Source organism: Furipterus horrens, unplaced genomic scaffold, assembly GCF_987537825.1.
Source record: "Furipterus horrens unplaced genomic scaffold, mFurHor1.1.pri manual_scaffold_2, whole genome shotgun sequence".
Classification (NCBI taxonomy): domain Eukaryota; kingdom Metazoa; phylum Chordata; class Mammalia; order Chiroptera; family Furipteridae; genus Furipterus; species Furipterus horrens.
In genome coordinates this window covers 183,736,570-183,763,818 of record NW_028327172.1, presented here as the reverse complement: position 1 = coordinate 183,763,818, position 27,249 = coordinate 183,736,570, and the positions used below count along the sequence as shown (strand labels likewise).

Below are 27,249 nucleotides of genomic sequence, written 5' to 3'. Positions count from 1 at the left end.
ACCGGAAACACACGAAGCTCTGAGCCGAAACTGTTTGATAAACCATTCTCAACCCCCTCGCGGGATCCGAGGCCTCATTCCTCCAGACCCGCTTCAGGTAAGGTGTAGCGACTCTACCCATGAATTTCTAGCAACCACACTGTAAGATACTGTCTCTGACGCTGATTCCAGAATACAAGCACCTCCGACTTCGAACGCTTAGCAACCAACAACTTCCTTCTTCGCGAAGCCACTTCCGGGACCTTCTTCCGGAGCAGAGGTCATCCCTTCCCTCCCACGTTTCCTCAAAGATGGCGAGCGGCGGCAGTGGGGGGGTTTCGGTGCCTGCGCTCTGGAGCGAAGTGAACCGTTATGGCCAGAACGGTGACTTCACGCGCGCTCTCAAGACCGTCAACAAGAGTAAGTCTCAGGGAGGGTGCTGGGGCCGGCCTAGGCCGGCGGAAGGATGCGGTCTCTTTCCGGCACGCGCCGGGGCGCGCGCGCGCGCGACCACCGCTGAGCTGACTTGGGGAAGGAATATCTGAACTGTTTTGCGTCCAAGATGCGAACGCCTGGCGAGCGTGGTGGGCGTGGGTCGCAGCGCCTTGCGGCGCTTTGCAGCCCCAAGCTAGCTGTGGGTCTAGGGTTGTAGAGCCACGTATACTTTCCTCTTTACCCCCTGCGGGAAGCGAGGGAGGGATTTAAAGAGACAGCTGCTGCCTGCGCCTCATCCAAACTGTTCTTTTATTTGACTCCTATGCTTTCACTCCTTATTTCGCAAATATTCCACATTGTCTCCTTTGCTCCTTCCATTTAGCGGAATGAAGGAGACAGTATGGCTGAGGGAGTTTGTTCTCTTGGGCCTCAGCGGGGTGAGGAACCTGCCTGTGACACGTAATTTAGAAGCTGATGCTGACAAGGTGGAAACTGTACAGACTCAGGAGAGAGGGAAGGGCTGGATCTGTATGTCAGGCCTGCATTCCCAGGATGTGTGAAGCACTAACATCTGAAATAACGTTCGAAGGAAAAGCTTGGCCTGTTTTTTTTTTTGTCCCGTAACTTGTAATTTCCAATAAACTACTTCGGTATGAGGTTTACTCATTGTATTCCTTTATCCTTTACTACGTAACTGTAATATGGCAATACTTTTTAATGCTCTCTTTCGTCCTAAATTATTCTCTACTGAAGATGCCGCCTATATTTGGTAAGTTTGGAAATACAATTATTAATGCAGGATTTGGCTATTTAAGGCAGTAATAACATACAAGGTATGTCAGTAACCTACAAGATTGTAAAAATAATTTTCAACATTCTGTAGTTGCGTTAATGTGAAAATAAGTGTTAGTACTCACAGTGCGTTTTCAATGATTTCAGGCATGGAGAAAAATAGATACTAATTAGAATTATTTGGTTCCCAAACTTGTTTTGAATTAACTTTAGCTTTTGGCTAGGCCTGCTGCTATTACTACTCAGTGGCAAAGTAGTAAATTGCAGGAACTGTTTAATCAAATCTTTCAGTTCTCAAGTACAGTATACATTTTCTTCATTGTCAGAAACTCCTTTGATTCTTAGAATTGGCTTCCTATAGTTGCCCAGAAGTAAGGGGAGTGATTCTAGTCAGTTTGATACTGAACAGCTGTTGAGCATTGAAACTTGGCTACCTGAGTACATCTTTGTACTTTCTTTGGTCATTTTACGTGAAAAGGGGAAATTTTGAATGGTCTTTAGAACTATTGCCTGCAGGATAAATTGCATCTGTATACTTTGCAGCTTATAGATATTGGCAAAATATTCTCACTTCACCTTCTTGATAACCTTGTGAAATAAGTAATTTTTCATACTCGTCTTGCAGATCAGAAAATTAAGATTTGCCATTAGATGACTTGCCTAAGACCTCAAGTCATCTAATGACAATTTTGTACTCAAAACTAAATTTGTTTCCAAATTCTCCCAGAACTTTTCTCTTTCCCTGTGAAGTAATGAAACATGCAGGATGTGACATGCCTCTCAAGAAGAAAAAGCTGGAGGAAAAAAGCTTCTTTCTTTTTGGGAACATGCATCTTGGGAATCTACCTCATTGAAACACTAACTTACCAAATTATAACTCTCTTTATTACCACTCCTTGGGTTAAAAATGAAGATCCGCCTTTTTATTTTTTAGTGTTTTGACGAATCATTCCTACTGCAATACAATTGGAAATATAACTCCTTAGGCAGGGGGTGGGAAAATTTAGTAAAAAAGTGTGGAAAGGAAGTGGATTTAAAAAATATTTCCTAAAATTGTTCCGTAGTACTGCAGATCAACAAGGATGATGTTACTGCCCTGCACTGTAAAGTGGTATGCCTTATCCAGAATGGAAGCTTCAAGGAAGCCTTGAATGCCATTAATACTCACACCAAAGTGTTAGCCAAGTAAGTGATTCAATTAGTTGTTTGTGTAGTTATTAGAAACACTTGTACCTTTTCCACCACTATTCAGTGAATTTTGACCTGTTTCTTCTTTTTTTCTGTTGCTTCCCAGTAGTGTTTTTGAAACTGGATGGAGTAATAGTAACTTTGTTCTTTTCTGCTTTAGGGAGCCTTTTCTTTACCCCACCTTCCCTTTGAACCACTAAGAAGGAGGTAAATTTTGGAGGGATGTGGAGCATAAATGTAACAGGATTCTCAGAGGGACATAGGGAGAACAATTTAGCAGAAGGTATAGTAAAGCAGTATGAGTAGAGGTCTGTTTTAGCCTCACCTCTGTGCCTACCTCCTTGGAGAATTATTTAGGTGAGTTTGATTTTAGGCCAAGATCTTTCACTGTGAGAGTTCTTCAGCAGTCTTGAGACTGGTAGTACTTTTGTTGTTGTTAATATTTTTCATTTATTTCGTTTATCTTTTCATGAAATTTGAACTCATATTCTAAATAGTCACTCTAATTTTGGTATTTTTCTTTTTAGTTATGCCCAAGCCCCAAAAGAAATGTTTATTAAAATGAAGTTTGCAGCATACTTAAGTTCTTTAATTAAAAGATTCTGGTTTATAAAGTACACAGCAGTATATGGCATACTTCCTTTTGTATAAGAAAAGGAAGGTATAAGAATTTATGTGTATATTTTTCTATATGTGCAAAACAAACACTAGCCAAATGGAACTGTGTTAAAATAGTCACTTGTAGCTGGTGAAGAGGAACAGGGTAGATTTGAAAAGCAGTGGAAATAAAACCTCTTAGTGTGTACTTTTCTTTTTTTTTATTTGAGCCATAAACATGTATTATAGATTGAAAACTTATTTTTTAAATATTATTAAAAATAAAAAGGAAAGAGAACACTGCTTTCTTCTAATAAATATGTTTATGCTGAAATTCAGTATTTTGAATTTTGACCATTTTGTGAGTTAGGAAAATTTTGAAATAATTTTTGTCAGGCAAGTAAAGAAAGGATATTGCCATTTGCTTTGACAATATTTTTTCTCATGGGTTATGGTTGAAATTTCAAAATAAGTTTTGGGTGTCACATTAATATAGATGAAGTTGTAGGTCTATGTCAAGTGGCGTATATGTAGTTGTATGTGTACCAATTTGGATACAAATACTATGTTCAAGATTTCCAGTTCCTTTCTTTTTAGCTAATCATTTGCTTCTTGAATGAGTTAAAAGCAGTATTATATGGCTTATTATTTCATAAGTAGATTTAAGAAATTTTTGTAATAATTTATTTTAAAATGGTGTTCACATTGTCTTTGTACCTAATACAGTCATTTAGCTGATTCATGATTTCATTCTTAAGTATTTGCTTCAAAAGGCCAATACTCCTAATAAGAATATCCATGAAAGCAAGAGAGGCTAAGGACATGGATATATTTTCTGCCGCTAATTAGCTGAAGTCACTAACCTTTGTCAGCTTCCTCATCTGTTATTAATGGGGATTAAATACTATATATCAAGTGCTTAGGGCAGTATCTGGCATATAGTGAGTGCTCTGCCATGTGAGCTAATAATCAGATATTGTTTTTTTCCTTTTTCAGTAACTCTCTTTCTTTTGAAAAAGCATATTGCGAGTATAGGCTGAACAGAATTGAGAATGCCTTGAAGACAATAGAAAGTGCCAACCAGCAGACAGACAAACTAAAGGAACTTTATGGACAAGTGGTAATTACTGCTTTTAAATACCTGTTGACAATCATCCTGAGTGATCATGACTCTACCTGTAGTAAAGAGCACGGATGAGGAACCTGATGCTCCACAAAATCTGCCACCAAACCAGTTTTTGAGGTTGAGACATATTCCCTCTTGACCTTGCAAAAGCTGCATATATAATGCTCTGTGAATAAATGACTTCCCCAGGGTAATTTACAACTAAGAAATATCCTATGAAATACAGACTTTTTAGTTGGAAAGGAGCTTATATAAACAGTTTTGAAAATGTATTAAGTTGAATAAAATCATGGTGATAATTCAGATGAATTCAGCTAGTTCATGAAATCCTTGAAAATAATCTTATTCTAAGAGTGTTTTGAGACATATAATGAAGCCTAATGTAAAGTAGAGCTATTAATGATGAAAGGACAGAACTATTATGTTAGAACTGGCAAAACCCTCTTAAAGATTTTTAAAATGTCAGTGTAGGATACATAATATTGTATCGACTGTATTGTTCCCAATAGGTAATATGAATTTAACAGTATAAATGGGTTGAAGAAAGATTTGGGCAAGTTCATGAATTGTAGGTCTATAAACTTTTAAGGTAAGCTGGGTAAGTTCATGGTAAATTCTAGCATTTTGAGATTGATGAAGGGCGCCAGTCTCTGTCATACGCGGTGGACTAACTGACCTTCAGTGATGGTTTTAAATCCCCTTTTGGATCATGTTGTGTATACTTCATACTGTCCTATACAATCGCTGATTTCTGAGAAAGAGAAAATGAAGATCAAATACAGCAAAGTCCAGGAAGTATTAACTCTTGTTAGCATCTAATTTTGTTCCTGTTTACTGGAGTTTAGTAGTTGCTGTATGTTGTGGGATAATTTTTTCATTATAAGTCAGATTTAGGTAACGGTGTTTTCTATTACAGAAAGGTTTTCTTTCACACCCCACTTAGTCATTTACCTAACCTCATGAAGAGGTAAATACAATGGCTTTTTTAACTGAATAATGCCTACAAATCTGTAATATAGTAGAGATTCATTGCAAGTAACTTTTTGAAAGGTAGTATGTAAAACGAAATGAAAAATTATAAAGGAAGAATGGTTGGTTGCCCATGTTGTACTGTATGTTGTCCTTCTTAGTGGTTCCAAAAAGGATTTGTATAGTGTTAGAGACATAATACTATATTTCTTCTCTCCCCTGACTTTTTTACTTGCTATTTGTCTCTTCAGTTATATCGGCTAGAACGCTATGATGAATGCTTAACTGTGTATAGAGATCTTGTCCGAAACTCCCAAGATGATTATGATGAGGAGAGAAAAACAAACCTTTCAGCAGTTGTTGCAGCTCAAAGCAATTGGGAAAAAGTGGTTCCGGTAAGTATCCTTGAGTAACCACATAGCCATGAAATGATAGTCCTGTTTAGTGTTTGATTAATATTTTGTTCCTTGCCAGGAAAACTTGGGCCTCCAAGAAGGCACATACGAACTATGCTACAATGCTGCATGTGCACTGATAGGACAAGGCCAGCTGAGTCAGGCAATGAAAATCCTACAAAAAGCTGAAGGTTGTAAATTTATTTAAATTATATGTGATTGTGATGTACATATAAATTTGCAAAGTATTTCCAAAAACTGCATTTGACTTTGTGAAGTTTTTAACAGGAAATGGTTAATTTGGTGGGGATCTCTCAAAGTTAATCTAGCCTTTCTTTTGAGATTTTGACAGTATTTGTCCTCTGTTTCTAAGTCCAATTCGTGAGTCATACTACTAGTTTATATCCAACTACAGAGGACCTTAAAGTATAAATGTAGAGGAGTAGGTTTTCAGACAAGTTATGGTGCAGGTTAAATGTAAATTGAGTTCATTAATGTTAAACATTTGCATTAGTACATGGCATATAAGTGTTCAGTAAATATTAGCTACTGTTATTAAACAGGTACTCAGAGTAATAATATGGTATACTTATATTTGTCCATGTATGCACACACAGTATATTTATACATTGATAACACTATTCAAACACATTTTTACTCCATTTAGTATGTTTCCATATATTGGTTTGGCCAAAAACTTCATTTGGTTCTCTTCCATAAGATGGCTCTAGTAGCACTTAGTTGTATTTAACTTTATTCAAAACAATTTTGTTATACTATATTGTGACAGCTGTCATATCAGTGTGCATTTTTTTAAAAACTTATAAAGATTAGTGAATTTTTGAGTAATCATTTTAATATTGCAGATGGAAGAAAGTAAGCATCATTTTTGGCATATTGTGCTTGATTATTTCAAGAAAGGTAAAAACACAGTTGGAACACAATAAAAGATTTGTGCAGTGTATGGAGAAGGTGCTATGACTGATCAAACATGTCAAAAGTGGTTTGCAGAGTGCAAGAGATTTCTTGATGGCAATGCTCCATGGTCGAATAGAACCCCTGAAGCTAATAGCGATCAATTCGAGACAGTAATTGGGAACAATGTTATACCATGCAGGAGATAGCTGACATACTCAAAATATCCAAATCAATAAAGTTATTGGTCAAAATGAAAAAATGTCTTTTATTTTACAGCAAAAAACATACGGACTTTTTGACCAACTCAATGCAATATTTACATGTATTGAAGCCTTTAAATAAGAAAAATAGTTAGCCCTAGCTGGTGTGGCTCAGTGGATTGAGTGCCGGCCTGCAAACCAGAAGGTTGCAGGTTTGATTCCCAGTCAGGGCACATACCTGGTTTGCGGGCCAGGTCTCCTGTTGGGAGTGTGGGAGAGGCAACCAGTCAGTGTATCTCTCACACATCAACATTTCTCTTCCTTTCTTCCTCTCTTCCCCTGTCTCTTAAAAGTAAAGAAAATCTTTAAAAAAAATTAAATTAGAAACATCTTGAGTTTCTGTTCTATTATGCAATTGGCTAAGTTTTACTATAACATCCAAATATATTACCATGCAGTCATTTAAATTTACAATGTTAAAAATAATAAAAGTGTAGACTTATGTTTATTGTATCATAAATATGTTCATAGTAGATTAAATGGAGGAAGGGAGATTTCAAAATAGTATGTAGAATAAGCCACTTTCATTTTAAATGCAGCTGTACATTTAAATTAACAAAAATGCTAACTGAAATGCTAATTAATAGTTATTATCTTTGGATGGTGGGATTATTATCTTTATTTTACACTTTTCTAAAAGTGACTTTTTGCAGTCAACATTTATGTTTTTAAATGCCCTTTAAAGATTTTTTTTAACATAGAGATTATAAATGTTAAAGAGTTAAAATAACCAGGGACTGATATTATTTATTATAGTTAAGGCTAATGATAAATTTCAAATTTACTTGTTATTAAAATAATCTTGAAATCTTGCTCTTTGGAATGGTGAAAGTAATGTGAGTTACCCAGTAATGTTAATTTTAAAACTATTTTTTCCTATAGATCTTTGCCGCCGTTCATTATCAGAAGATTCTGTAAGTATTCTACTGTTGTTAAATCCAAATTTTACACTTCTGAGTAGTATAAATTTGTAGGGTTCTTTATTATAGTTTTTATTGAATTTTTGGAATAGATGGTGATTCATTGAATAGGAATCTCAGTAGAATACCTCTTAATCACTTATTTGAAAGCATTGCTTAGGGTGAGAACACACACACACACACATACGCACACACACATATATATGTATATATATATTATATAATCCAGCATTTTTTATTTCATTTCCAGTTTTATTTTTTCTAAGTGCAACGCTCTCTGAAAGACAGTTGTAAAGTAGTTTCATTACAGTCCTTTTAGATACATGTATTAACTTTTTCACCAACCTCTTACCGTTTTTTGGCTCACCTATTTAGACAGTTAATTTTCTTTAGTAACTCTCCTTTGTCAAATATTTGAGCATTCAACATAGTTTTCATTGAAACAAATCTCTTCACACTCATAGTTCTTCTCTTACTGTGATAATTAAGTTTTATCATTTCCTATCAAACACAACTGGCATAACGGTGTGTTGTAAACAAGTACATCTGACCCCTGGTCAGCATACATTCACCAGGTGGGAGCAGGAGTGCTGGGTGTGGTAAAGGAGAACAGCCCCGTAGCCTTGAGCATTCCTTTTACATGGGCATCAGTCAACCTCTCCAGAGGAATGGAGAATATGAATTAATCCGGAGTGTCAGTTAAGAGAGATGCTTTAATTAGAAAATTAGTTTCAGCTTTTGAAGTTCTTTGTGTGGTGATAATGAGCATTTTGTAAACTTGCCTCTTTTGGTAGCAATTCCTGAATTTTAACAAAATGAGTCTAAGGGAAAATTCTTGAAAATATGTCTGTCTTAGGATTCTGTACCTTTTGAATGTTTGGATTACTTGGTACATATGTGGAGCAATTTGGAGAATTTACAGGGAGACAAATGTTTCTTCTTCTGCTTAGGATGGGACTGAGGAAGACCCCCAGGCAGAACTGGCCATCATTCATGGGCAAATGGCCTATATTCTGCAGCTTCAGGGTCGTACAGAGGAGGCTTTGCAACTTTACAATCAGATAATAAAGCTAAAGTGAGTTATTAAAACAAAGTATCTTTTATAGGGGAGAATGTTTCTTTTTAAAGGTTTCATCCTTTTTGACATACTTATTGTTCACAGGCCTACAGATGTGGGATTGCTAGCAGTGATTGCAAATAACATCATAACCATTAACAAGGTATGAACTACCCATGGCTTTCTTGTACACCTATATTTTATACTGAAAGTGTATTACCCAGCTTTGTTCTAGGATAAGTGGTTTTATTTTGTTTTTTTTTTTTCCATAACAGAGTCCAAAATTATAGTGGATCACAAGTAATAAAACTTTTTGTAGTTACAGACCCTAGACATTAAAATCTTACTGATTTCTCCCTGGCTGCTGTGGCTCGGTGAATTGAGCGTTGGCCTGCAAACCAAGTGTCGCTGGTTCAATTCTCAGTCAGGGCACATGACCAGGGTGCACGCCAGGTCCCAAACTGGGGGCGCATGAGAGGCAGCCACACAGTGATGTTTCTCTCCCTCTCCCTCCCCCCCAAAAAAACCCAGATAAATAAATAGAATTTTAAAAATAAATAAATAAAATCTTACCGATTTCTTAGTTTATAATAATATGAAGAATCTCTTCTTAGAAAACTAAAATTTTTGGATTTTTAAACTTTGCGTGTGCATGTTTTATATGATGTTTTCATCTAGTGCATCTCAAAGTTTTTTGTAGATATTTTTTTCTTTCCAGTGGTTTTTATTTTGGGGGAGGGGAGATACGAGCAGGTTCTCGTTCTCATGTTCAACTTGAAATTCTGGTCAATAGAAAATAAAAGTAACATTTGTGGGTTTTTTTTTGTTAGGCCATGTGATTTTTTTTCCCAAGTGCCATCTTATTTCATCCTTAGTTACCTTTTTAGGTTGCAGTACTTATTTCCAATTTATAGGAGTATAATCTGAGGCTAAAAGGAGTTAAGAAATTTGGATAAGGTCACAACTAGTAAGAGGTAGAACTTGGATTTAGATTCCAGTCTGTGACTCCAAGTCTTCCTCCTTTTCCTTCGTGGTGCCTCTCCTCCTATAGCACAAATTCAGAGAGTCCTCGGAAGTGGGATAATGGCATTAAGGGTTAAGCGAGGTAATAGTTACAGGATGTTGCAGGCCATTGGCATGGTTTAGGTTTCCAAAAATTGATGCAGGCTTTTGAATCTTAGTAACAATATATACTTATCTGTTTGTGAATAATTTGAAATGCCAGTGAGGACAAATTCTTTTTGTCTGCTTTATAATTGTGAGGAGGAGAGTGTGCAAAATATTAAATATCTCAATCTTAGTGCAATTAATTATACATTGAACTTCCTTCAGTCAACAGGTATTTATTACCTATTGCTGATGAAACATGGTTTTCATCATTATAGTTTTAAAATCTCATTCTTGTGTTGAAAAAAAAAGTGCATGTTTAAATTTATTGCCTTATACTTTATAACTACAGTATTTGGTGAAAGAAAAGATCTCTGGGTTGACAAATTTAAGCTTACCCTTGAAAGGTATACAGTTTGAAGGTTCACCCTTTGAGTGTCAGTGTCACTGTGACGCTAACAAATTTTCCCAAAAGTGCCAGCCTTGCACCCAGTGACTCTTTTCGATGGCTATAAATGTAAATAACAATGGAATAATTCGTTTTTTAAGTTTTGTTCTCTTTTTTTTGTACCTCAGGTTATAAATTGATATAATTTTTTCTCATGTTGATCCAAGTTTCAAATTATGCATGGCACTCAAAGGGTTAAGCAACAGCCTAAGCAAATGAATTATGAAGAAATATTTATGGCCTGTAGGGGGTATGCAATGAGAGAACAGAAGATAAGAGGATATATACATGCTGGCTAGTTTTTAAAATAATAGGTTAGATTGAATGATACCAAAGTATGGGAGACCTTGAAATTTATAGATTTTTGAATAATAAGTTACATGATAGCAAAGTTTAGGAGAAGTCTGGCAGTGGCATGCATGGTGAAATATTAAAGTAGTGATATAGGAGTACGTGCCAACTAGAAATGTGGTTCTTTGAGGATTGATTTATATGAAAGTCAGTTTCTTACTGTACATTAAAATAATTTCACATTGGTTTGGAGCTTCACACTCAGAAAAAAGTAGAATTTATTTTAAATTTCTTCTTTGCCTTCTTTTAGTCATTAAACTGGTAGAAGACCTGCTTTAAAAAGCACAGTAGTACCAATTATTTGCAGAGCTACAATACTGTGCACATACTAGACACTCCGATGTTCAGCTTGTCCTTAGGATGCAGTATGCCTTATTCCTTCCTTCTGTGAAAGATATGTGACTTTCTATAATTTTTAACAGGACTTTCTTTAGGCAGATAATACTGTGTTTGCCCCACACAGATTTCAGATATTGAACTTCTTTGTACCTCTGCCTAGGTGAGAAGGGCCTTAAAGAAAAGGAAAAGCCGCCCTCGCTGGTGTGGCTCAGTTGGTTAGTGCATTGTCCCATAACCAAAAAGTTGTGGGTTTGAGTCCTCGTCAGGGCACATACCTAGGTTGTGAGTCCCATCCCCTGGTCTGGGCACATGTGATCCCTGGTTGGGGCATGTACGGGAGCAACCAAGTGATGCTTCTCTCTCTCCCTCTCTTTCTAAAAACAATAAAAAAGTGTCCTTGGATGAGGATAAATAACAATAATATTCATAATAAAAAGAAAAGGAAAAACAATAGCTGTGGTACATTAGTATTTTTTGCTAAAAATGTGTTCAAGAAAGGTGTGAATAAATTTCTGAATTGTAATGATTTACTTACATAATGAGAAATATTTCAGAGAGGAATGAGTTACTTTCCTCATTTGTCATCTAAATTATAAATGGCATAATTTGTAGAACTTGCAAATTTAAATCTTTTTTAAAGTATATTTTATTGATTATTCTGTTACAGTTGTCCCAGTTTTTTCCCCTCTGCCCCCTTCTGCCTGGTACCTCCCTTCCCTCCAGCAATCCCTGCCCCTTAGTTCATGTCCATAGGTCATGCATATAAGTTCTTTGGCTTCTCCATTTCCTATACTATTCTTAATGTCCCTGTTTATTTTGTACCTTTATTGGTCCTTGCACCTTTTCCCCCATTCTCTCCCATCCTCTAGCCCACTGACAGCCCTCCATATGGTCTCAATGTCTGTGGTTCTATTCCTGTCATAGTTGTTTGCTTTTTTTTGGTTTTTGTTTTTAGATTCATTTGTGGATAGTTATAAGTTTGTTGTCATTTACTGTTCATAGTTTTGATCTTCTTTTTCTTAAATGTGTCCCTTTAACATTTCATATAATAATGCCTTGGTGATGATGAACTCCTTTAGCTTTACCTTGTCTGGGAAGCACTTTATCTGCCCTTCCATCCTACATGGTAGCTTTGCTGGATAGAGTAATCTTGGTTGTACATCCTTGCTTTTCATCACATTGAATACTTCTTGCCAGTCCCTTCTTGCCTGCAAAGTTTCTTTTGAGAAATCAGCTGATGGTCTTATGGGAACTTCTTTGTAGGTAACTCTCTGCTTTTCTTTTGCTGCTTTTATTTGGCATTTTAATTATGATGTGACTTGGCGTGGTCCTCTTTGGGTCTAGCTTGTTTGGGGCTCTGTGCTTCCTGGGCTTGTATGTCTTATTTCCTTTGCCAAATTAGGGGAGTTTTTCTTCATTATTTCTTCAACTAAGTTTTCAGTTTCTTGCTCTTCCTCTTCTCCTCCTGGCACCCCTGTGATTCGAATGTTGGTATGTTTAAAGTTGTCTCAGAGGTTCCTAAGCTTCTTGTTATTTTCAGTTCTTGTTTCTTCATCCTGTGCTGGTTGACTGTTTATTTCTTCCTTATGTTTCAAATTATTGGTTTTAACCCTGGTTTCCTTCCCTTCACTATTGGTTCCATGTGGAGTTTCCTCCATTTCACTTAGCATAGCCTTCATTTCGTCCCTATTGTACTTAATCTTGTCAAGTCTGTGAGCATCGTTATCACCACTGTTTTGAACACTGCATCTGTTAGGTTGGCTATCTTCTCATCACTCAGTTCTCCCACTGCAACCTTGATCTGCTCCCTCCTTTGGGCCGTAATTCTCTGTCTACTCAACTTGACAGCCTCCTGTGTTTGCCTCTGTACCTTATGTAGAGCTGCCACACCTGTCTGGACGAGTATTGCTTCTTTATATCTTCGTTTGTTGGAGTTCTGTGCAGTTCAATATTCTGGTAATTCTGGTTGTTTTCTGTTTTGAGATAGATGTAATCCTTCTTATGGTTGTGGAAGGAGACAAAGTGTGTCTACCTATGCCTCCATCTTGGCCAGAAGTCGCAAATTTTAACCTTTTTAATCCTAATTTTTACTGTATGACTTGTGCTATCCCTCTGTACATTTCTTCAAAAAGTTCAAAACAAGCATTTAATAGTGGAAAGATAAAAGAAAACTAAGAGCCCAAGACAAATTTATGTTTATCTTCGGAGCATAGGCACCCCAACCAGGCAGATGTATTATCTTCCAAACTCTCTTGTTTTATAAAAAATAACTAAATGAAAGAGGAATAAGTGTTAAAAGAGTTGAAGTTGAGATTGCTGTTAATGATGGATGAACTTTTCTTTGTAGGACCAAAATGTCTTTGACTCTAAGAAGAAGGTGAAATTAACCAATGCAGAAGGAGTAGAGTTTAAGCTTTCCAAGAAGCAGCTGCAAGCCATAGAATTTAACAAAGCTTTACTTGCTATGTACACGAACCAGGTAGGTGATAGATCTGTGGTTTTTCTGGCTAAACCTTCTAGAGTATGGCACCTGAGGCATAATGGTATCAGTACAGTCTATTTATATTTTGTCTTAAACCCATGTGTTTTTCACCATGTCATATATAATAGATTTTATTGATTAAACAAGTAATTTGCCCATTCTTTGTAAAGGTGTGCTGTTGGTAGCTTTTAAGAGGAAGAAAACACTGTTCACATCTGTAAATGATATAATCTTCTCATTACCTTATTTCTAATTTCTCTGAATTAAAGTAAAATATGCATAATATATTGTTATAAATATTAAGGAAGTCAGTTCTAACCCTATTATGCATTAATTCTAAGTCAATTACAATTTCATACTTTTCTAGAGCAGAAGTTTTTAGTGGGAGGGTGAGAGGCAGTAACATTTTTATTATTTAGAACAGACTCGAGTTATTCTAAAATAGTTTAGCAAGATATACCTGTACATTTTGTTGTTTTGAGGCAAAGGCTGATACTTGATGCATTTATTTTTAAGCCAAAATTCTGGATTTTAAGTATCCAAATGGATGTTTATAACTCATCCTTTCCTAAATGCTTTTAGAACTAATAGTTTAAATTCAGTAAATGGAAATCTTTGTTTTAAGGAAAAATTAAGAGTAGATAACTGTAAACCAATTCTCTCACCCTCGGCAATTTTTTACTTACTATTTTGTTTCAGCTGATTTCCTTCCCCCTCTCCATCCTTTTTTTCCTTTTTGGTCTTTCACTTAATTTTTAATTTCATTAATCAGCTTATTTTTGTGTGTGTGTGTGAATATTGTCTATTTAGGCAGAACAATGCCGAAAAATATCTGCTGGTTTACAGTCCCAAAGTCCTGAGCATCTTCTGCCTGTATTAATCCAAGCTGCCCAGCTCTGTCGTGAGAAGCAGCACACAAAAGCGATAGAGCTACTTCAGGTAAAGGAATGCCTTGAATATTTAATGAAGTGTCAGATAGTTGCAGCCTTGTTTCATTTTCATTATGTATAAAAGCTTATAAATGTCATGGGCAAGCTAATAGGTAATATGCCATAGACAAATTGTAGAGTGTCACTTTAGTTAATTCTTGAGCTATAGCTTTGTTTTATATAAATTTGCATTAGTTCATTTTTGCACTAAACCCTAAAGAGTGCTTTTCATTTTGAGATCTATTTAACCAGTCAAGGGTTTGTTTTAGGCTTATAATACCAGAATATGCTTAGCCCCTTTTTCAATAATGAATTCTCCAGTAAGTCCCAGTCCAACCTAAAATAATTACAGAGATACTGACTTGATTTTTATCTGCCTAAATCAGCTATTAGATTATTTTTGAATTTCCTGAGGGTAGAGTATGTTGGAAAGTTGGACAGGGTAAAATTAGGACCATTCTGAGCAGCAGAATTGCCTAACAGGGACCCTCTGTAAGGAAGTATCATTTATTTGAATGTTTTTTAGAAAAAAAAAGTAATCTTAATTATTATTTCTCTGTTAGTGACTTTCTGGAAACTTGGCATTATTGCACTTATTTTTAGGGCATTATTTTATTTTATTTTATTAAGTTTTTATTTATTAACTTTTAGAGGAGAAGGGGGGTAGAAAGAGAAACAGCAATGTGCGGGAGATACATCAGTTGGTTGCCTCTCACGCCCCCAACTGGAGACCTGGCCTGCAACCCAGGCATGAGCCCTGACTGGGAATCAAACCACCTACCTTTTGGTTCACAGACCAGCACTCAATCCACTGAGCCACACCAACCAGAGCTCAGAGCATAATATTAAAGCACAGTGGATGTCACAGACAAAATTTTTCTGAACTAAAACCAGAAATTTAGTATTTGAAAACTGGATTTAAATTTTTATGTAGCTAAGCAATTGGAATGTGTGCAGTTAGTTGTATAAATAAAATGTGTTGTTTTTCCCCTCAAAAAAATTTTAGGAATTTTCAGATCAGCATCCAGAAAATGCAGCTGAAATTAAGCTGACCATGGCACAGCTGAAAATTTCCCAAGGTATTAATGATGATTTCATCATGATTAATATATCATTTTAATGGAAACGTGTAGTTGGAATGATTCTGAAGTAGTTGACTATGTGAGTTTTAAACTTTTGCATAATGGTGAAGCCTAATCATTGTTGTTTCAAACATGAAGCTACATGGCGTGAACTCCAGCAGACTTAGTAGAGAGTGAGTTGGCCCTTTCCTGGGTTATTGCTGAATTGTTAGAATGAGGCTCACTCTGTGTCTTGAAAGTCTATAGAAGCAAAAGATTCCTCTGTTCTAAAAGAGCATCCTTAACTCAAATTTCCTGGGTATGTCATGTATAGAAATGCTTGTATCTGTCACATGGTAGTATTTGCATGAAATAAGGGTTACTCTGTACCCTATTTTTCAGAATTTCTTAACTTAGCCCTTAGTTCTTAATTTATGTTTTACAACTCATATCTATGGGGGAGAAATCTTTGGGGGGGCAATGAAATTTAATGAGAACTGCTATTTTTGGATATTACAGAAAACTGCTAGTGTTTTTTGTCCATCATTTTGAACTAACCTTGAGTGATTATCTAGAGCTGTGTTGACAGTATTTGGTAGCCACTATTTTCATGTAGCTATTTTAAGTTAAAATTAAATGAAATTTAAAATTCAGTTTCTGAGTTGTGCTGCCACATTTCAGGAGCTCTGTAGCCACATGCGGCTAGTTGGACAGAATAAGATACAGGATGTTTCCATCATCAGAGAAAGTTCTATCAGACAGCTCTGGTGTAGAGTATCATTCTCAGAGGGGATGATAATTGGTTTGGGGTGGGTCAAAATTGTATATATTATGATGGCTAAAATGAAAATTTTATGGGTAGACGGGAGTGGGAGCTGGAGAAAAGGAAAAAAGTGTGTATAAAGAAAGGCTCCTTAGTGGGGCAGTAATGAAAACAAGGTGAGAAACACTGCTGGTCTCCTTGTGACCCTGTTTGTTTCTATTTCCTTTTCCCACCTCTCCTTCTGCTCCGCTCTCTTCATCTTCTTTCCTCATCAGGTTTTAGGGTTTTCTTTTTTTTCCTTTTCAAGGATTATTTTATCATACTAAAGTTACTGAGAGAGAGCCTGTCATGGTTTTTGTTTTTGTTTTGAAGACTTTGAAAGGTTTAGTTGTTTAGATTCGCAGTGAGTAGAAAGTTAGAATTCTAACACCATAGGAAAGTTTCTGCTATACTCACTTGCAGTAACATATTTCAAGGCCTTTAGGGAAGGACTCCCACCTTTCAGGTGCAGTCTGAAAAGGAGAAATAGAACTCACAGACTGGGAGTTGGGAGATGACTTTTTTGGTTATCTGCCATTATCTTTGTGGGCATAAACAAGATATAGAGTTTCTTTAAGACTCAGTTTTTGCTTATCTGTAAAATGAATAGAGTACATTCTTTTTTTTTCTTTTTAATCCTCACCCCAGGATATATTTATTGATTCGAGAGAGAGAGGAAGGGGGAGAGAGAGAGAAACGTCGATGTGAGAGAAACATCAGTCAGTTGCCTCCCATACGGGTCCCATCTGGGGGCTAAACCCACAACCCAGCCATGTACCCTGACTGGGAATCAAACCCATGACCTTTCAGTTTACAGAAGACACTCCAACCAACTGAACCACACTTGCCAGGGCTAAATAAGAATGCATTGTTCCCAAGATCCCAAAACTTGAGTATTTAGAGATGTTACAAAATATGGTTCTTAAATTTCTTGTCTCTTTTTTTTTTTCTCCCTATAATGTGCTTTCTTAATTGTGATGCCTGATTTTTGTCTTTAATTCCTTAAGGTAATATTTCCAAAGCATGTCTAATCCTGAGAAGCATAGAGGAGTTAAAGCATAAACCAGGCATGGTGAGTTATAACTAAAATCTTATAAGACTGCAGAAGTAATGGAATTAATAGTCCATTGTTATATTTGATGTTTATTTGTATTTACTAATTTATACCTTTGGCTGGGTAGGTATCTGCATTAGTGACCATGTACAGCCATGAGGAAGATATTGATAGCGCTATTGAGGTCTTCACACAAGCTATCCAGTGGTATCAAAACCATCAGGTAAATAAATGGAGTAAAATGTTATAAGAGCATGCTTTATATAAAAATAAAAAGCTGCACTGTTGAACTCAGAATTTAGGAGAATTGAAACATTGCAACTCACTATTTAACAGATGGAATGCTATTACTGTCATATTCTATTAAGTATACCACAGGGGCCCACAACTCCCGGGTCATGGACTGGTACTGTTCTGTGGCCTGTTAGGAACTGGGCCACGAGCTCAGCTCACCTGAGTGTCCCCTTCTGTCACCCCCACACACCTCACATCCATCCACAGTAAGCAAGCCAGGGAGGCTCACCTGAGCTCTGCTGCCGCTCCCCCCAAAACAGGTCCCTGGTGCCAAAAAGGTTGGGGACTGCTGGTATACCAGATCCAAATTGTTTTTAGAAGTAAGAAGAGGCTGCAAAATGAAAAAAAATTGTTCAGTTGTGTTTTCTGAACCTCTGTCCTTTGTGTGCGTGTGTGTTTGAGTGTGTAATCTCAAGAAATAAGAATAGTGGTACATGAGTGCACAGAAGAGAACTCATCTTCAGTAACCAGAAAGCCCTTAGATGGTAGTAATTGGTAGAATAGTAGTACAGTTGACCCTTGAGCAACATGGGTTTGAACTGCACAGGTTCATTTATATGCATATTTTTTTTCAGTGAGTACTATAAATGTATTTTCTTTATGATCGTCTTAATAATTTTCTTTTCTCCAGCTTACTTTATTGTAAGAATACAGTATTCCCTCACTTATTGCGGGTATTACATTCTAGACACCCCCTGCGATAGATGAAAATCCACAAAGTAGGAACCTTACATTTATTTTAGCATTTATATATATTTTAAGGCTTTATAAACCCTTCCCACACACTTATAAACCATTCCCAGTCCCTTATTAACCTTTCCTACTCCCTTATTAACTTTATCCACACTTTTATAAACACTACTTATGTTCTTAAACATATTCTACACTCTTAAACCTACGTAACTTTAACAACATACGTATACAGTATGGCAAAATCCGCGATAAATAATTAAATATAATATTTTTTAAAATCCCTCAATACAGTGAGGCCGCAATAAGTGAACCATGATATAGAGAGGGACTACTGTACAGTATTTAATATATATAACATACAAAATATGTGTTAATAGACTGTTTATGTTATCAGTAAGGCTTCTGGTCAGTTGTAAGCTATTAGTAGTTTAGTTTTTAGGGAGGTAAAAGTTTTACTCAGGTTTTCGACTATGCAGGGGGTCAGTGCCCCTAACTCCCATGTTGTTCAATGGTGCACTATACATGGAATACTTGTATATCATGTCTCTAATAGGAACATCTTTATTTTTTCCAATATGGGTCTCTGCATAGGCAATACTCGACTTATGTCGTATTTATACTGTTAGCACTGTTTATTTTTTCTTTGTTTTTTTTTTTTTTTAGAATATCTATCCATTTATTTATTTATTTTTAGAGAAAGAGGAAGGGCAGGAGAAAGAGAGATAAAACATCAATGTGAGAGAGAGACATTGATCAGTTGCCTCTTGTGTACATCCCAACTGGGTATCAAACCTGCAACCTGGGCATGTTCCATGACCAGGAATCAACTGGCAACCTTTTGGTTTGCAGGACAATGCCCAACCAACTGAGCCATACCAGTCAGGGCTTCTGTTAGCACTGTTAGCAGTGGAAAGATATCAGTGTTCCGGAAACTATTAAGTTAATGTTTGAAAACTACAGTGACATATATTTGATTATGGGATTATTTCTAATTGTGGATGATCTAAATGGAGATGGATTATGTTCCAAATTCATATATCAGTCATCAATTGTATTAATTTGTCTACCCACCTCCCATTTGTGTGTGCAAATTTGTTTATAATTTTTCATGCATTCTGTAAAACTTAAGATGAGGAATTTAATGAATAGATCCATTTTAAAAGTGTAATGAATATAACTTCATTGACTTGCTAGATGTTTAGCTTAAAACTTTTTTTTCTTTTTTATTTAAACTGTAGCCCAAATCTCCTGCTCATTTGTCCTTGATAAGAGAAGCTGCAAACTTCAAACTCAAATATGGGCGGAAGAAGGAGGCAATTAGTGACCTAGAACAGCTGTGGAAGTAAGCTCTGAGAGGTGGAGATGTAGAAATCCAAATTTTATTGTTATTTGATATGAGGGAATTATTTTGCTTGTTTATATTATTTTCTTCAGTTTTATAAATTGTTGAGTAACTTTCTTATTTCTTCTTTTAGACAGAATCCAAAAGACATTCACACCCTGGCGCAGCTTATTTCTGCTTACTCACTTGTAGATCCTGAGAAAGCAAAAGCGTATCCTTTTGGTTATTCCAAGTAGCATACAAGATCTCTTCCAGTACCTGTTTGACTAGGACATTTTTTGTTGTAAATTTCAACAAACAAAAACCCCCTTCTAACTAGAAAAAGCAAAAATGAGAATTTATTTATTAATGTGACTGAAGAATACAGTGATAAATCCACATTGGGGTATAGCCTGATTCACAAGCAAAAGTGAAGTCAGTAACATACAGCTTCTATATCCCCAGGTTCAAGTCCAACAGCAAAAAAAGAAGCATATTTTATTTGGTTAGTAGTAAACAATTCTGAAATGTTCTGATTGACTGTCTGGGGTCATATGCTCATTTTGAACAATAAGAGGAATCCGTACCCTGACACGCTGAGTTTGGATCATGTGTGCTACTCCAATATGGGTGTGTTCCCCAAACTGAAATGCTCGGTAGCCACAAGTCAAAAGCTCTGTGGTGAGCAAGTCTGTTTTATACGCTTGATAGCTGTTTTGGATGGAGTTTCTATTAAGCCACCACCTAGAAGTATGCCACTGAGTTAAGGAATAGATGATTAGATCATGGCTCCTTTCTCGTTTTCCTTTCGCAATATATGTTATATAATTGACCTTATGACCTGCTGATTTGTTGCTCTATAGGAGATTTAAGAACTTGTTTTTGCTTTTGACAAAAGGCATAAAAAAAAAAAGACAGCGTGCGTCTCTGTTGACACAGATATATTGTTAGACATAATATGTATTGTGTTCCTGAACTCCTGTTCTGCCTACCCCAGTCTTAGTAAACACTTGCCCTCATCAGATAGCATGTCTCTAAAAGTAGATGTTGAAGCTCTTGAAAATTCTCCTGGTGCTACATATATTCGGAAGAAGGGTGGAAAAGTTGCTGGAGATAGTCAACCAAAGGAGCAAGGGTAATGTTTTTTGTTGTAACATTCACTGATGCTGATATTAAATTATGTAAGAAATAAAAATAGATTCTTATAAAAATTCCATGTAAATAAGGTTTACATTCCCTTTGTTTCTTTTCCCTTATTTTTTGCTTTGTCCAACTCTTAGTCCTCATTTCCTCCCTCCTCCCTTGCCCAGAATTAACTACTAGTATTAATTTAGTGTGTATCCTTCCAGATCTTTTTCTTTGCATTTATACAGAGGTGATGTAGAAATATTTTCCTTAGATTGGATTATTTTTGTTTTTTATAGAAATTAGGTTCTGTTATACTTACTCTTTTCAAACTTGCCATCTTTCATTTAATAAGTCTTGGAGATTTTCAATGTTCTCAAGGTAGATATATGATCTTCATACATAGGCTGGATGTGCCCTACTTTATTAATCTGCAAGTTATCGATACACATTTATTATATCATTTAGTGATTCTAAACCAAAGTTCTAATAAGCTTTATTTGCCGATTTGGAGGAAAGGTTAGCCAGCTTCATTAACTTATATGAAGTCAAATTCCAGCTCTTTCCTTGTCGTCCTACATTGCCATCTCAGAAAAAGCAGATGCCTATGGTAAATGTTTAAGATTCTATTTTTGACTCAGGATGAATAGAAAATGGAAGATGTATAACACTTCCTCAGTATTATGGCTTTCTTAGTTTTTCACTATTTTCTCCTTAATTGATACCTTTTGAAATCTAAATTTTTTTCTAACTTTGAAACCAATTATATAATTGACTTCATTATGAACTCTGTGTTTGGTAAAATAAAGTATTCATAATAGAATTTTAAAAACTTAAATAAGGAATTGGAGTGTCAGAGATATGACATCATGCCATTTTATATGAATCTTATTTCAAACCTTATAAAGAACCCCAGAATGAAATAAATCAAAGCCAGATCTTAAGGGGATTTTCAAATAATGCCTATTTAAATATTTTCAGTTTTTTTTCCCCTCTTCCAAATAGGGTTGGATAATAATTAGTAAGACCATATAGTTCATTTCTAATCCTGTATAATTACTGAGATGTACATTGACTTTTGAGCTTTTAAATTTCAGCACAATATTTTCATTATGCATTATTAATGTCTTTCATTTTATGCTAACTTGGATTAAAAGGTTTAGTTTCTTTTCAAGATACACTATGTTGTTGACAAAATATAAATCATGGTCCTTGACCACAAGAGAACTTAAGTTTAGCAGAAGGAAATATACCTAACAGTAATTGCAATAAAAATTGCACCTGCTATGATTGCACAGGGCATTCAGGTGTACCCTAGAGGAGACAGTTCTTCCTGGGTGCACTAGGAAACATTTCATGGAGGAGGTGATTTGGTTGACTCTTAAAGCTGATGAAGAGGATGAGGTAGCAAAGTGTGAGCAAAAGCAAAGAAGAAATAGCAGAGAATTTTCAGGAAATTGCAGATATGGCTGTGGAGTATGATTTGTAGGGCGCCAATGCATAGTCTGGGTGAAAGATGAACCTCTAAAGTAAGACACTGTATGTTTCATTTCTTATTCTTCAGGCTACCCTGAAAGAACTTTCACAATTGAATAATTTCATACAATGAATTTTTGGCAGAAATTGTTGCTATCTCATCTTTTTATTTCACTGTTTCATAGTTCCCATATAAGCATATCACATAAGCTTATACAGAATTTTTTTATGTCTTCCTCTTTTTACTGTAGCAGTCAGAGTAGTTATTATTTTGAAGTGTTTTCTTGACTTCTTAGGCTCTTTGTAGTGTCCTTTGGGGTGTGGGTCAGTGTACTTAACGATTTTGTTTAAAAATTTAATAAATTCACAAGGTTCAAAACCTGAAAAATAAAAAATTGCAGAGTAAAAGGTCTTCCCACTGCACTCTGCCCTCCTCCCTCCCAAGGCCAAGTGTATTAAACTTGATTAAATTTAACTTAACTAAATATAACAGCTAGACTCTTAGCTTTGGTGAGACTGTGCTCAGCAAATCTTGAACACCTTTATGATAAAGTACTCAGCTTGCTCTTTTGCACATGTTTAGTACTCTACATTTTATCACATTGATGGTTGTGGTTTTTCTTCTCTTTGTAGACAGGGAGATTTGAAAAAGAAGAAGAAAAAAAAGAAGGGTAAGGCTTTTTTTTTAAATCTTTAGATTCTTTCTGTAAAATAAAATTGAGTTTAGCCCTATATGAAAATCTTCAAACAAATATACTTCCCTCTCCTTTTGTGTCTCTGAACACTTGAGTTTTGTCTTGACTATAGCTAACATTTAATTTTATTACATTAAAGAGTACAGCTCTGGAGTTTGCATAAATTCAAATTGTTGCTCTAGTAACATTGCTCTCTCACAGTGACTGTGAACAGGTTACTTAACATACCTGCATGAGTTTTTATCTTTAAAATGGAATATGGTGGTATGTACCTCATAGGATTAAATAAGATACTACAACCAAAGCTCTTAGAACAATGCCTGGCTCACAGTAAGCCCTGGTACATTAGGGTGCTTTTGGCTTCAAGTACCACAGAACTCCGTCAGACTGGCTTAAGAAAATTGACTGGCAGTGGAGTTAGCATCAAAGTTGGTTGAGCCAGTAGTTGTATCTCTTTGTTCTGCTGTACATAAAATTGAATCTCATTAGTGTAAGGATGTTTGTTGGAAACAGGACCACATATTTGTCATTTATATCCAGTGAAACAAAGAGGACCCCTCTGCATTTGGCAAATCTTTCCCATTAATCTGATTGGGCCAGCATAGGTCAATGTCCAGCCCTAAACCATTAACCAGGGGAACACTGTGCATTGATTGTCTTAGGTTGTCTTAATCTATGGCAGGAGTGGGTGGAATTACCATGCTTGGCTTCACCTAATCAGAGGTTATCTGTTCCTGAGTCTTTGGGAAATCTGTGGTCCTGATTAGGTTGCGTCTAGGTTTTGCCCACAGCCATCTTAGGATTCAGCTTTCCCAAATCTTTTAAGTTTATTACTGCTCTTCCATCTGTTTTCCAGCTTCTAAAATTGTACTAATATCTTTTCTCCTATTATTCCTTCTAATGTGTTTATTGTCACTTTAGTGGAGTTTGGGGGCAGTGCAGAAGCTAATGTTTGCATTTAATCCATTGTGTTTTATTAGAAATTTTATGAGTTCTTCACTTTTATCACAGTACTCGGAAATTGGTAAAAACTCAAGTATTTGTTTTATGTTGTTTTATGTATTTGTTATACTTTAAGAGAACAAGTGATAACTAGGCAGCAGTAACCTGCAATTTCATGTTTTTCTATATTTTGTGGTTTCCAAATGAGCATATTTTAAAACTTAAAAGTGATATATGCTTATTCTAAAAACAAAATGAAACAATGATAAACAAAAGTAATAGACTTATATTATTATAGAATGGCATAAAGAGTAAAAATTCCCTACTCCAAATTCATGCTCCCAGAGATAATTACTTAACTTTTTTTGTAATTAAAAGTTTTTTACAAAGCTGATATGAACATATCGGGATAATTTATTTTAATTTACTTCAGACTGTATTGTGCAGACATTTTTCCAAGTTATTAAATATAGATGTATGTCTCTTTTTAACTCATTGTATTGCTTACTGTAGTAGGGATATACTGTAATTTACTTAATCATTCATTTATTGATGGATATTTAAGTTAGTTTGCTATTTTAAAGACTATCACAGAGAATATTCTTACATACATAACTTTAAGGCTTATGGGTTTCTGCAGGATAAATTTCTAGAAGTGTAAATTTTGACTGGTACTGCCAATTAAATTGCTCTTGACAAAGACTATACCAGTAAACACTTCTGCTAGTGATTTTTGAATATTTCTCATTATCTCACTAACCTTAGGTATTATTACTGCTTTTAATATTTGTTAGTTGGATAGATGTTTTTACCCTTTTCATTTAGTGAAGTTGAGCATCTTTTCACATAATTAATGACTTCTGTTTCTCCTGGCTTACCCTAATTATAGCTATGCCCATTTTTCTTGGTGTGATTTACCTCTTGATTATCAAGAACTTGTTCTATATTAAGAATATGAATCCACCCTGTTACATAATGTGCACTTTTTAAATTTTATTATTTCTCTTAAAAATGTATCTTTTATCAAATGAAATTTAATTTTTTATATAGATACATCGGTGAAATCTTTTCCTTTATGGCTTCTGAATATTGTATCATGCTTAGAAATAAGGCCTTTTCCCCTGCTAGAGTATACAAATAAAACTTTCTAAGATAAATTTATTTTAGTTTTAATGTTATTTATCCCTAGGCTGGGACATATTGTTTAAACTACTACCTTGAAAACATTATGGACAGATTTCTCATTTCTTCATCAATTATTTGTTATACAGGAAAACTGCCTAAGAATTATGATCCAAAAGTGACCCCAGATCCAGAAAGATGGCTACCAATGCGTGAACGGTCTTACTACCGGGGAAGAAAGAAGGGTAAAAAGAAGGATCAGATTGGAAAGGGGACCCAGGGAGCAACTGCAGGAACTTCATCTGAACTGTAAGTCATTGCTTCCCAGTTGAGGTCACTCAGAGCACAGGTTAGGTCTTTCTGAGATTGAGTCAGGGTCATTAGTGATAATTTCTTAAATGTATTTTTAACTATGAGAAGTACAATCAGATATCTTTGATGTTGTGCAATATGCTATTATACAGGAAGGAAAATGTGGTATTTCTGGTTTGATTGTATTGTGAGTACTTGGATTGTAGGATTATATCATAAATAATAGGATTCCAGCACCTTCAAAAGGAAACTAAATATGCTGAGTTATTCAACGAACTAAGTATCTAGATAAACAGATATAAATAAATACTGTTACTAGAAAGAAGTATTAAAAATGTTACTAATTAAGTCATTTGTACATGGTAGGTTGTAAGTCTCTAAAATTTTTTTTCTTTATTTCCTAAGCTTTCTAAGAATTGACATGTACTGTATATTACTTATCTTTTAATTATAAAGCAGTAAAAATTTTATTCAAAACTAATATGGATAGGGGTTGGGGTACCCACTTTAAAATAAATAGGATGTGTGTGGGAGATTGTTAGGGGTGGGAAGTGTCCATGTATGTACATTTTTATAGCCTTTTTCTTTGTTGAATATATGAATGACCAACACTTTCCTGATCTGATGATTTCAGGGATGCCAGTAAAACCGTGAGCAGTCCGCCCACCTCCCCAAGGCCTGGCAGCGCAGCAACCACATCTGCGTCTACGAGTAACATCATACCCCCGAGGCACCAGAAACCTGCAGGGGCTCCGGCAACAAAAAAGAAACAACAGCAGAAAAAGAAGAAAGGTGGAAAAGGTGGCTGGTGATTAGAACATTCTTGTTGCAGGCTAGTTTAAACTAGTCTTAGTGACACTAGGAACATAATAAAGGTAACAGAGAGCACTGAGCTGCTCCCTCTCTCATCCCCACATTTTCATAAAATTATTTTCTTGTGCGTCAAAAAGGGACATATCTTCCTCAAACTCTGCCTAGTCAGATTTGGCCTACTCGTACCACCTAGCTTTGCACAGGTGGTGAGGACTCCACATAATCAGGCATTTACCCACCATAGTATCTGTTTCTTTTGTGCTGATCTGGTGGTGGTGGTGGTCTCAGTTTTACAAACAAGGCGTGTTATCTGAGGTTTCCTAGAATATAAACAGAAATTAACTTCTGTTTTATTTAACTGGAGTCTGAAGAAACTTGTTCTGTCTAGTCCCACTTTAAATTACATCTTAGGTGGTCTTGGGAGACTGAAAGTGGAATCTACTGAGCATTCCAAATATCTGCTTAGAAACATTATGTGATAAAAAGGGACCTTGTTAATACACTGCTGTTTTTCATTATATGAAAACTAAATGTCTTCATTAATTTTACCATACATTTTCTGCCATGTGATACTGGAATATAGGATACTATATATATATACACACACACACATATATATATATAGTAATGAAAAGTATGTTTGTATATGTATATACATATATACATACACACATATATATATACATATATATAAATTAGGACTCCTTTATGCCTCCATATCATTTTCAGATTATAACATTATGCTGATTTAGCACTACAAAGAACTCAAAGAAAGCATATCAATGTTGTAAGAAGTTGACCCAGTGTTCTGAGGTCAGGTGGGTGTGGACTGTCTCAATCAGATTTAATGGGCCCTATCAAGAGCATGAGCATTGACTTCCTATGTAGAGAGGAAATCAATACCAGAGTTCAGTAGCAGGCAGTATTAAAACTTAGTGGTACTGGATAGCCCAGTTAATAAATACTCAGATGGCTCCTCTTTCTAGTTAGGGGTATGACTATTCATTGCCCTTCCCTAAATAATGGAGTATTACAGTCAGTTTGTGGTGTCAGTGTTGCTCTGGTCTTTCCTCGCTTATAAGCCCCTTTCCCAATGAACAGCTATAAGACAGACACACTGGCATGCCCGCCCTGGTTAGTATTCATTTTATGTTGCCCAAGATAGCATTGAATTTAGACCTGAGTTATTTCCTTGTGATCATATTACTCCATCCTTGTTAATAAAGTGCTGCTGTGTTGACTCTGAA

General features: G+C 35.7%; 1 protein-coding gene across 1 annotated transcript; it reads left to right on the top strand.

Moving 5' to 3' along the window:
• The first annotated feature begins 257 nt into the window (after window positions 1–257).
• Window positions 258–27,249, top strand: SRP72 (signal recognition particle 72). Its single transcript, XM_090266832.1, has 19 exons — window positions 258–399; window positions 2,271–2,391; window positions 3,988–4,111; window positions 5,338–5,481; window positions 5,561–5,672; window positions 7,542–7,573; window positions 8,530–8,654; window positions 8,742–8,799; window positions 13,229–13,360; window positions 14,174–14,302; window positions 15,299–15,371; window positions 17,163–17,227; window positions 17,337–17,432; window positions 19,435–19,538; window positions 19,672–19,749; window positions 20,515–20,652; window positions 22,752–22,789; window positions 25,027–25,186; window positions 25,824–27,249. The coding sequence occupies exons 1-19, from the start codon at window positions 291–293 to the stop codon at window positions 25,999–26,001; spliced, it is 2,016 nt and encodes a 671-aa protein (XP_090122958.1). The 5' UTR covers window positions 258–290; the 3' UTR covers window positions 26,002–27,249.